Source organism: Mus caroli, chromosome 1, assembly GCF_900094665.2.
Source record: "Mus caroli chromosome 1, CAROLI_EIJ_v1.1, whole genome shotgun sequence".
Classification (NCBI taxonomy): Eukaryota; Metazoa; Chordata; class Mammalia; order Rodentia; family Muridae; genus Mus; species Mus caroli.
In genome coordinates this window covers 125,981,401-125,993,010 of record NC_034570.1, presented here as the reverse complement: position 1 = coordinate 125,993,010, position 11,610 = coordinate 125,981,401, and the positions used below count along the sequence as shown (strand labels likewise).

General features: G+C 46.5%; 1 protein-coding gene across 2 annotated transcripts; it reads right to left on the bottom strand.

The window, feature by feature from the left end:
- Positions 1-315: 315 nt before the first annotated feature.
- On the bottom strand, positions 316-5,739 carry LOC110298112 (alpha-1,3-mannosyl-glycoprotein 4-beta-N-acetylglucosaminyltransferase-like protein MGAT4E). Of its 2 annotated transcripts, XM_021167131.1 has the most exons (5): positions 5,683-5,739; positions 5,462-5,574; positions 3,495-3,625; positions 2,646-2,802; positions 316-1,504 (listed from the first exon to the last, which is right to left on the bottom strand). In XM_021167131.1, the coding sequence occupies exons 2-5, from the start codon at positions 5,469-5,471 to the stop codon at positions 363-365; spliced, it is 1,440 nt and encodes a 479-aa protein (XP_021022790.1). In that variant the 5' UTR covers positions 5,472-5,574; positions 5,683-5,739; the 3' UTR covers positions 316-362. The 2 variants fall into 2 exon arrangements, with proteins under 2 accessions (XP_021022790.1, XP_021022798.1); XM_021167139.1 differs by lacking the exons at positions 5,462-5,574; positions 5,683-5,739 and adding an exon at positions 3,765-3,804.
- Positions 5,740-11,610: the final 5,871 nt, after the last annotated feature.

Genomic DNA, 11,610 nt, shown 5'->3' with positions numbered 1-11,610 from the left:
CTCTCCTGACCCACACAGCTCTCCTGACCCACACAGCTCTCCTGACCTACACAGCTCTCCTGACCCACACATCTCTCCTGACCCACACATCTCTCCTGACCCACACATCTCTCCTGACCCACACATCTCTCCTGACCCACACAGCTCTCCTGACCTACACAGCTCTCCTGACCCACAGGCCGATCTTACAGAGGTTCCCTCCTCTCGATTTTATCTAGCTTTGTGTCAGTCGACAGGAACCAGCCAGCATAGTGTCCTTTTTGGAGAATAAATTCCATGATCACTGTATTCACAAGGAGAAGACATTTTTGGTCATTCGATGGCTTTATTTTTCCCTTCCCCGACCCTGTCTTAGAGAAATCTTACAGTAGCCTCCAACTCTCCTCGTCCTCCACTTCTGTCCAGACTTTGATCTGCATGATCCTGACGGGGTAGTCATGAGATGATGTCACCAGCAATTTTATACAACTAATCTCTGTCACAGCATCTTCTTCATAAAATACCATCTGCTCCAACTGACCTCTCACCAATGGTCCTACCAAGTTATAATGAGCACAGCGTTGGGGGTATTCCATGGGGCTGTAGCCCAGTAATAGTTGCCCGTGTTTTAATAAGTTCAACCTATTCTTAGTAGAGCCTGTCTCCACTGCTACCTTGATGACTTTTTGTGGCTTATCTAGAACCACCAGCAAGTAGTTGCCTTCTAGAGGGTCCAAGGTCCAGAAGTAGTCATCATTGAGAAAGTAGGCAAACTGTGGATTTGTATTCCAAAATGAGATCATGTTTGTAAAGACAGTCCCAGCAGGATTGTCTGGTCTGCCCAAGTCTTTGTCTTGCTCCGCAGGAAAGCATGTGTCTTTAAACTCAGAGTCCTTGTCCATTCGGTAGAAGACGGAGGGACTGAAGCGGATAGGAACATTTTGAGACAAGAGAAGCCTGAACTCAGAGAGAAGCAAGTGAGTGGGAATGTCCTTGGGGAAGAGGAGCAAGAAGGAGACGAAGCGGGAAAGATCCTCAGTATGGAAAACCTTTCCGGAGAGCGGCATGCTGGAGAAGTCTAGGCTCACCCAATGGAGCTGCTTCCAGGCCGGCAAGGCCCAGAAGACGTTAGCCAGAAACTTGGGGGCAGTCTTCACATTATCTCCTAGCAACAGGAAGTATTCAGAGAGGTTGAGGGCAAAATTCATGAGAAGGGCAAGACTTGTTTTTTGCCTAGAATATAGTTTTCCACAGGGAGAGGTATCATTTCTGCTCTTTGCTCTGGAGCCACCAAGCAGACCATGGACCACCAGCAGCCTCCCAGATTCAATGTGAGGCATGAAAAGACCTGAAATGTTGGCAACTGTTTGGTTGAGCCATGTGGGGTCAGTGTCTGACAGGAGGACCAAGACCAGCATATACTCCAGGTCCTGTTCTGAGGAAGCTTGGAACAAGGATGACATGGTGTCCAAGAGGTGAGTCCTGTGACTATGCGGCACTGAGAAGATGCCCACCGTCAGCAGCCCTAAGGAGCACAGAGACACCCTCAGTACTTCAGCAAGTACTGGCAGATGGATCCCAGGGCTTTCTTCCCAGACCCTCACCTAATGCAACTTCCCAAGCCAAGCTCACATCTCCTGGGGTTGTGGGAGTTGAATACCTTTCTCAAAGCTATTAAGTCTCACTTGTTTAATACTTTGAAAAGGCTCGGTGGGAGAGGCTTCATGAGAGTAAGGCTCTCTTTAGAATGGAACTATGTAGCTATTGCCATGTACCCAAATTATCTTAGCCTGGCCTTGGCCTCTGGAGTTATCTCAATTACTAAGGACTACCCAGCCCCAGACTAGAAGATCTCTAAATCCCTTTGAAACCTCATGGTTGGCTAGTCCAGTTCACTGGACTGTGCAGTTCAGTGGCCCATAACTTTCCACGATCTTCTTTTCTGTCTACCCACTTCTGCCCCAGATACCCATGGCTCCTCTTCTATCTATTTTCCCATCCCTGGATGCCTGGCATGAATGAGTATCACCCCAGACTCTCTCACAGAGTTACTCTGGCCTTTTGATCCTGCTGGACATTCAAGGGGGGGTCAGGTGGGAAGAAAAATGAACCTCGGTGGAAACCTGTACCTGCTGGCCCTCATTCAAAGAGCTTGTTTCTTGATAGCTGCCAGCCTAGTCCTTCTGAACCCATTCTCTTTTTCTAGATCAAAGACCTTAGGTGGTGGCTGGTGCCTTTAAGCCAAACACCCGGGAGGCAGAGGCAGGCTGGTCTCTGAGTTCAAGGACAGCCTGGTGTACAAAGTGAGTTCCAGGACAGGCAGGGCTACTCAGAGAAACCCTGTCATCTAAAGAAAGAAAGAAAGAAAGAAAGAAAGAAAGAAAGAAAGAAAGAAAGAAAGAGAGAGAGAGAGAGAAAGAGAGAGAGGACGGAAGGAAGGAAGGAAGGAAGGAAGGAAGGAAGGAAGGAAGAAAGAAAGAAAGAAAGAAAGAAAGAAAGAAAGAAAGAACGAAAGAAAGAAAAAGAAAGAAAGAAAGGAGAGAGGGAGGGAGGCAGGGAAAGGGAGGAAGGAAGGAAGGAAGGAAGGAAGGAAGGAAGGAAGGAAGGAAGGAAGGAAGACCTTTCGTTGTCCTTGCCAAGTCTAATGGCCCCTCCCACATACTCACTCTTTGGCTGGTAAGAGGCTCCAGCCAGAACTGTGTAGGTGACATGCCGGAGAACATGGGAACTTTGCTGCATCTCTGTGAAGTGTTTCAAATGGTTCTTGATTTTGGAGCTGATTTCCTCCTGCGCTATCTGCTGAATCATTTTCTTCTTCTCACTCTGAGTACAAGTTACAACATTATCAGCCCCAGGGGTGACTCTTTGATCCCCTGGAGACAACTGGGGGCACGCGCTCCTTAGGGGAGACTGGCTGGTCACGAGGATCCATCATGTACAATCTCTCAGAGCTTAGCTTGCTGCTCTCCCTACCTGGTCACGAGCCTCCACAGAGCCTTCCTGCCACAGGCACATGGCCCCGGAGTCCTGTAGAGGGAGGGAGGACCTGCCTGCCAAGCCACTACCCACCTGGCAGGGCTTCATCAAGGCCAAGCTAGCAAATGTGGTCTAACTAGGCTCAGGCCTCTGCTGGGTTCCGAAAGACAGAACCTGGCCCTGCCTTTAAGGTCTTCCCCACACTGGGGAATGTTACTTCTGGTTTCCTCATCTGAGAAAGGGCAGGAATATCATTTGTAGGTGCAGTGAAGAGGTGGCTCATGTCCTGCTGGTCAGCACCTCCTCTATAGGTAGCTGTGTTTCACCCTCTCTCTAGGCCTGGACTGCCTGCTCCTCTTCCTGCCCTCCCCAAATCCTATTTCTCTCAAGTCAACTCAAAGGTAACATCTTCTCTGACACTGACTGGATTCCTCAGCCACTCTCCTTTAGGGTTCATGTGACAAGCCTAGAGGCTTTCACACAAGTGGGACGACCCCTTTCCTGTGATGGGTGGAGAAGCCTCTATCCCTGGTCCTCACCAGCAATGTGTTATGTTGCTGCTTCACACGTACTGCTGCAATATTCTCTTGAAGAAAGAACCCCAGGATGACTAGGGATGCCAGGACTTGGACGCACCTCCACAGGCAGCCTCGCATGGCACCAGGAGCAGCTGTGGAAGGAACGTGAGCAGCAGCAGATCCTGAGGGCTTCCTCCTCAGAGAGCATGGGTGCCCTTCCGGCTGGCATGCCACATCCCGAGCCCACCCTTTCTGGACTGAGCTTTCCCAATGCCTGATTATTGTCTTAACCTTTTCCTCCCAATTTTTCTCCTGCCCCTGCTTGTAGCCATCTCAGGAAAGACAACCAACAAGGGCTTGACTCTGTGACGCTCCTGCTTTCTGTATGCTCCCAGGTGAACTGGAAGGGATATGTTGCCAAGAAGACAATATGGAGGCTGTAGAGATGGCACAGTAGATAACAGCTCTTGCTACCCAGCCCCATCCCTGGGACCTGTATGGTGGAAGGAGAGAACCAATTCCATTCTGTGCATGTGGCCATATATGTTTATACACAGACTTAAACAAATCTGGGTGACATGTAACATGACAGACTTCCCTACACTATCCTACGATGTGAATTCTGTTCCCAGATATCTTTGTTTACTCCCCTGGGAGGAATGCCCTGAGCAAGATGTTCCCTCCCTCCTCAGCAATGCAGCTTAGTGTGCCCAAGACATTATGTAAACCCCATTTTTCTATGAGGCCTTCTGGATCCTGAGCATATCTGTGATAGCAATGAGAAGCACTCAGTATGTTTGTCTTTGTTTCTCTGTGAGAGATCTGGAACAAAAGCTTCACAGAATGCCAGGAAAGGCACTAGCTTGGAGTCCTCTACTGTAGTGGGTAGCCTAGTGCTGCTTGTATTCTACTGCTAATTTGGGGTCCCCAAGACTGTCTGCCCCTAGAGAGAGTCTTCATGTAAGATGCTGAGTAACCCTGCCCCCAAGTTATTTCTAATTGGTAAATAAAGATGCCAACAGTCAATAGCTGGGCAGAAGAGACATGGGTAGAGTTTAGGGTTTGGGGCTTGGGGTCTGAGGAGGACCATGAGGAAAGAGAGTGCAGGTGGAGGAAGGAGAAGCCACCATGGGTTACGTGAGCCATAAGAACAAGACCCTGAGGGCTGGCCTACTGGAGTTAAGAACAGCCCAGATGAAACATAGTAAGTAATGACTCGGGGTTATCGGTAGGAAAGTAGATTCTAATAGCATGGAGGGTAGGTATTCCCCCAGCTATTGTGCTGTTTAAGGCTAATTATAAATAAAAAGGTTGTGTATGTCTTTTGTCTGGGAACTTTAATAGCCAAGGCTGGGTAGAAACCTTGGGGCAGGATTGAAATAATTACTACAACACTAGTTCTGCTGACTCTCCAATTCAACTTCAATTCCTTGGCAAAGGCCACTGGCAGGTTGTGATAGAGAATTCTTATATATATATATGTATAGGTATTTTACATGCATGTAAGTCTGTGGACTACACATGTGTCTGGTGCATGCAGAGGCCAGAAGAGGGTGTTGAATCCTCTGGAACTGTAGTTATAGACCATATATACATATTTCTTTTTCTTTTTTCTTTTTTTTTTTTGGTTTTTCGAGACAGGGTTTCTCTTTATAGCCCTGGCTGTCCTGGAGCTCACTCTGTAGACCAGGCTGGCCTCGAACTCAGAAATCCGCCTGCCTCTGCCTCCCGAGTGCTGGGATTAAAGGCGTGCGCCACGCCCGGCCCATATATACATATTGTGAGCCACTGGGTGGGTGCTGGGAATGAAACCTGGGTCCCCTGGAAGAACATCCAGCTCTCCTAACCACTAAGCCTGTCTAGTCCCCATAATAATTTGTTTTTAATGAAGAGGAAATTTAGGGTTAAGTATTAAATTCAAACCAACACCTTCTGGTAGGGGGTTAGTGATACATGAAGTAGATCTCATCTCTCAAACCCATACTTACTTTTGGGCATTTTCCTTTCCGGGATTTTGTTAGGTAGATAGAGAAGGTTTTGAATAAATACAGAAGGACTTGGTACGCTTCCTTCATTGTGAACTGCTAGGATCCATAGAAACCTGAAAGAAACCAGAAATTCTTAATCAGAACCACATCGTCATTATGTTTTGAGTGCAATACCCATAGAAGTCTTTCTGGCTAGTAGAAAATGCTGCTTGAAGCTTAACTGGAATAAGGATTTTCTCTGAAAACAAGAAGAAAACAACTTAATGTTGAGGGATGCAGTCCCAGAGTGGCTTCTCTGAGGCTGCTAAGGCTAGTCACCCCTCCCAGGAAGCCCCACCTGACAACCATTGTTCAGCCTGAATGGGGCCATGTGTCAACCAGCCTTACATCAAGCACCTCCTTGATGAGGTGAGGAGGAAACAGAGTTTCAAAACCAGCCTTCAGTCTTGCTAGTTTGAGTCAACAAGTATGGATTCTGAGTTGTCCCTTTTTTATCAGAGGGCCCATGGGCTATTCACTGCCATCTGTGTCCTCAGTTGCTGCTCTGTGCAGCCTGGGAGATCACCACAAAATTGTTCTCAAATAGCCAGTTGTTTTTTGTGCTTAGAAGTGTCCAGTGACCTTCTGAAGTCCCCCCCCCCTGCTTTTTTAATCTGTTCTTTATCACTGCTGAGATTGTATTTCTAGTAGCATTGCTCCTTCTCCCTGGTGGGAATCTGAATGAAAATATTTCCTCCATAGGTTTGTGTTCAAGTACTTAGTCCCCTGTTGGTGAAACTGTTTGGGAAGGATCAGGGGGTGTGGCCTTGATGGAGGAGGTGTGTCACTGGGGGGTTGGCTTTGAGGTTTCAAAACACTGGTGCCATCCTCATTGTCTCTGCTTTGTGGTTGTGTCTCAAGATGTGGGCACACAGCTACTGCACCAGTGCCATGCCTGGAGACCTGTTGCCACGCTCCCCACCATGATGGTCATGGACTCTAACCCTCTAAAATAATAAGCCATTTCAGTGGTAAGCCAACAAACTCTTTCTTCTATCAGTTGCCTTGGTCATGGTGTCTTACGACAGCAATAGAGAAGTAGCTAAGACACTCCTTATCCTCCTCCTCCTGCCTTCCTCTTCTACTTCATCCTCTTTCTCTTCCTCCTTTTCCTTTTCTTCTACCTCATCCTCTTCCTCTTCTCCTCCTGGTCTTCCTCAAAAGATTCATTTTTACCTTCAGTCTTATAATTCATCTCAAAATACTTTATATGTATAGAATGAAGTAGGTGCCGAAGTTCTTTTTTTTTTTTTTTTTTTTAAATAACTGATATCCCATTCTTCCAGTACCACTGTGGAAAGACTCTTTTTAAATTCGTGTAATACCTATTAACTGAGTATGTTTGTGTCTCTTTCAGTTTCCCTGAACTATTTGATATCTTTACTATTATACAGACTCTTTTTGTTCCTTCCTCTATGGTTGTCATGGTGGTTGGTTTCTCTGTATTTTTCTTTTCTTTTTTTCTTTTTTTATTATTAGGTATTTTCCTCATTTACATTTCCAATGCTATCCCAAAAGTCCCCCATACCCTCCCCCCTACTCCCCTACCCCCCCACTCCCACTTTTTGGCCCTGGTGTTCCCCTGTACTGGAGCATATAAAGTTTGCATGTCCAATGTGCCTCTCTTTCCAGTAATGGCAGACTAGGCCATCTTTTGATACATATGCAGCTAGAGACACGAGCTCTGGGGGGTACTGGTTAGTTCATAATGTTGTTCCACCTATAGGGTTGCAGATCCCTTTAGCTCCTTGGGTACTTTCTCTAGCTCCTCCATTGGGAGGCCCTGTGATCCATCCAATAGCTGACTGTAAGCATTCACTTCTGTGTTTGCTTTCTGTATTTTTCTAACAGAAGTGTAGGATGAATTTTTATATAGAAGACACTGTAAGGTTCTAAGCCTATTTATTTTCCATGGAGATGGCTGTATTAGTTATCTTACATGCTTCTGGAACAAAATTAGTTAACAAAGTTCCAGGCCAGGCCAGCCTGGGCTACCAAAGAAGACTTTGTTTCAAAAAAAATTGTTTTGAGAAAAATTTAAATAAAAATTCTCTTTGGAGGGGAAAAAATGTGACCAACTTCCAGCTCACATCTCTGAGACAGAATCCCAGGAGGTTTCTGACCCCCTTCCTTTCCATCTCCTCTTCCCTGGAGCCGGAGTGAGGCGGGCTAAGGAACAGCCTCCATTCAGTGTGAGCAATGGTGTCAGGGCTGGGGTGGAAGACCTGAGAGTGATGACACTTGGCCTTGCCTCTGGGACTCACATTCTTCTGGCCTGCCTCAGGCTTACCAAGGACTATATTTTCTTCTTATCGTTGGAAAGAGCTTGTTAGTGTTCAACTAAGTGGGAACCGAGCTCCAGGGAAGCTGTGGACAGTCACTTGCTGTGGTTGACACTCAAAAGGAAAACTATCAATTGTTTCATCTTTTTTGTTTGTTTGTTTTGTTGTATATTTTATTTATTTACATGTCAAATGTTATCCTCTTTCTCACTTTCCCCATGGCAAAACCCCTATCTCAATCTCATCCCCCCCCTTCCTGCATCTATGAGGGTGATCCCCCACCCACCCACTCCCACCTCACTGCCCTGGCATTCTCCTACTTTTTTGTCTGTCTGTCTGTCTGTCTGTCTGTCTCTCTCTCTCTCTCTCTCTCTCTCTTTATTAGATATTTTCTTTATTTACATTTCGAATATTATCCCCTTTCCTAGTTTCCCCTCCGAAAATTCCCTATCTCCTTCCCCGCTTCCCCTGCTCCCCAACCCACCCATTCCCACTTCCTGACCCTGGCATTCCCCTATACTGGGGCATAGAGCCTTCACAGGACCAAGAGCCTCTCCTCCCATTGATGACCAACTAGGTCATCCTCTGCTACATATGGCTGGAGCCATGAGTCCCACCATGTGTTTTCCTTGACTGATGGTTTAGTCCCATGGAGCTCTGGGGGTACTGGTTAGTTCATATTGTTGTTCCTCCTATAGGGCTGCAATTGTTTCTTCTCATGCCCTTCCCTGTCTGAAGCTCTGGGTCACCCAAAGGCTCCTGCTGGGAAGGCAGAGAGTGCTCCTCTGCACTCTGCTCCCTCCCACTCAGACCTATGACTTTTTGTTTTGTTTTGCTTTGCTTTGCTTTTTCAGCAGCTCAACTTAGAGGACAAAACAGAAGAATGAGAGAAAGTTTGGCAGATCTTCTCCAAACTCAGGAATGTCACACATAGGCGACAGGGACCTGGGCGTCTGTTGCCATGGCAACCGCATACATTCCGAGTCCACTTCCCAAAGTTACCTGCAAGCAGGTTACATCACAGCCTAAATAAAAGGCAGACCCTTCCTCACCTTCGACCCTTTTCCCCCTTGTCTTTCTCTCTTTCCCCTCTTTGTCTCTATCCCTCTCCCAGTAAACCTCTGCCAGGAGGAACTACTTTGGCCGACATTCCAACACAACAGGAAATGCATGTGATGAACTGAACAGATGCTGAAGTAAACATCTGATGAAACTCGATAAAGCTCAACGCCTACTCTTGGCCTTCTGTATTTCTTTCCTTCCTTTTCTACGTTTTTTTAGGTTTTTTTTCTCTCTCCCCCTTCCCCCTCTCCATTCTCTTTCCCCTGCATTTTTCTCCTTGAGACAGAGTTTTGCTACGAAGCCTGGAACTTGAGAGCCTCCTTCTGCTCCGGAGGGCTGTGTTTACAGAAGTATGCTGCATGCTTGACTTCCATGTCTGCTCCTCCTCTGCTCCTTGGTTGTCTGGGGATCCATCAAAGGATGATAAAAGGAGACTCGGACACACCCCTTCCTACACTAGACAGTGACTAGGAATCACCTCTGTGAGAAGTCAGGCTTATGTAGCAGAGGATGGCCTAGTTGGTCATCAATGGTAGGAGAGGCCCTTAGTCCTGTGAAGGAAGGTATGTGCTATCAAGTTCAATTTTTTTCTTTTATGATCTCTATGTGGGGTTTTTTTCTTTTATGATCTCTAATTATGTGTGTGAGAGGGGCTAGAGGGTACTGCATGTGGGCATGTGTCCATGAGTTTGGTTACCTTAGGGGGGCCAGAGGCATAGGATCTCCACAGAGCTTGACTTAGAGGTGGTTGTTGTCGCAGAACAAAGACCAATGATTAGACACTGGTGTTTAGTGATTTACTTAAAACACTGTTGGTACTTGCTTATTTGCCAACCATAATCTCACTTACTACCTGGTCCAGGATGACCTGGAGAAATAGCTAAAGCCATGGGTGGTTGCCCTTAACAACCTGCTGACTGCCACTTCTGCTTTTGTGAAATCTTGCTCGCTTGCCCCCCCACCCCCGTAGTGTTATGGGGTACCTGAAAAACAAAATGTCACGTGAATCCCGAATCAGTCAAACTATGTGGCCTTTTGATTCACCACTGGTGGGGCTGTCCCAGGCAGAGAAGGGGGATCTTTCATTTGTTGGAGTTTTCAAAGGCAAAACCTGTAGTAACAATGTATACAGAAAGGCAGCATCTGCAGCAAGCACGCTTTGTTTACAGAAGTGGAGAACAACAGTTAAGTGGTCAGCCAGTTGTTATAACCCCTAGGTCAGGGATACATTGTATAAGAATTTTTTTTTTGTTTTTGTTTTTCCATTGTATAAGAATTTACTCTAGTAATTTATAGCTAGTCTACCTGACCAGAGACCAGTTTATCCAAAATAGTTCCTAGGAATACTTTTATGAGATGGCATAAGTATAGTTCAGTAACCCACCCCTATGGTTTTAGAGTAAAGTGAGAATCGGAACTGGACCCAGATGGAAGCCTTTCAGGAGCTGTCCTGGCTTTGGTCCATCAGTGACATCACCTCTCATTTGTCTCAGATTGCCTGTTCCAGAAAGATTCCCACAACAGTCCTGAACTGTCTCAAGTGGGTGCTGGATTTGGAACTGTGGTCCTCTGAGAGGACCATACATGTTCTTAGCCACCAAACCATCTTTCTAGCACCCTTTATCATCTCTAAACTATGGTATACACTTACTGTAAACTTTGAAACAAATAAAAAAGAATAGCAAAGGTGGCTCAAAGTCTGAACAGTAAGAGATAGCTTCTTGCTAAGATCTGGCTGAACAGCTTGAGTCACAGTGAAAAGGGTGGATTGACATCCAGGTTTATGGTAAGAGAGGTCACATCACTAAGAGGCTCTCGGTCAGATGGGAACAAAATTCCTGAAATATGACAGTTCTCAGGAGTAAAGGGGAAATAAGCCTGTTTCCACAAATAAGTCATTTTCAGTATCCTAGGGCAACCTCTGACTCCTCCATCTGTATCCCAGATATGCTATCTCTTTCCCCTAAAAATACTCATCATTACCTTGATATCTTCCATGCCATTTTAAATAATTAGTAGCTCCCCCCCCCCCCAACACACACATAGACACACACACAGTGGTCATGGACTGCTCTGGATAGCATGTGCATTTAGTTGCCAACTAAAGAACAATGGATGCTGGACATGTTGGCTCACACCTTTACTTCTAGTATTTGGGAGGCAGATGCTGGCAGGTCTCTGTGAGTTTGAGGCCAGCTTGATCTACATGGTGAATTCCAGGCCAGCCAGGGCTACATGGTGAGACTCTGTCTCAACAAACAACAAACAAATAAATGGAAAAGAAAGCATGATGTTGCTAAATTCCTGTCACTTTAATGGATCTAGAGTTGTAGTGTCCCCTGTAGCAATCTCCCTTAAAGAACTAATTCTGCAATGAGTCCTCTTTCAGCGGTTGATACTGCTTTTCTAAAGTCATTTGCTCAGAAGGTTAGTTCCCCCCTCTCTGTTCTTTCTATGTGATTGCACGTTCCCTCTCCTTTCTTCTTCCCCTTCTTGGTCCCTATTATCGATCCCTAGGCTTCCTGTTGAGAGGGGTTGGTTTAGCCTCAGCTCCAGGGCACTGGAGACTTGGCACTTGGGTTTAGGCTTCTCATGGAGCTGGGTGGGTCCAGTTTGCTTGGAGAGGATGATCGTGCCAGCTGCTGGGGGGACAATGTAAAGGCCTCTTGCACTTGCCTTCAGTGGTGGGAGGGGCTTTCCTAGGCGGAGCAAGGCTGGGCACCTACTGCAAGCAGGCAGGTTGATGGGGCCACTCCTGGTGGGATG

What these genes read in the sequence shown, in the direction of transcription:
- LOC110298112 (XM_021167131.1), bottom strand. An exon ending in AGCAACATAACACATTGCTG is followed by an intron (nt 2,803 to 3,494) that starts GTGAGGACCAGG and finishes ACTTGTACTCAG; the next exon opens with AGTGAGAAGAAGAAAATGAT. An exon ending in AGCCTCTTACCAGCCAAAGA is followed by an intron (nt 1,505 to 2,645) that starts GTGAGTATGTGG and finishes TGTGCTCCTTAG; the next exon opens with GGCTGCTGACGGTGGGCATC.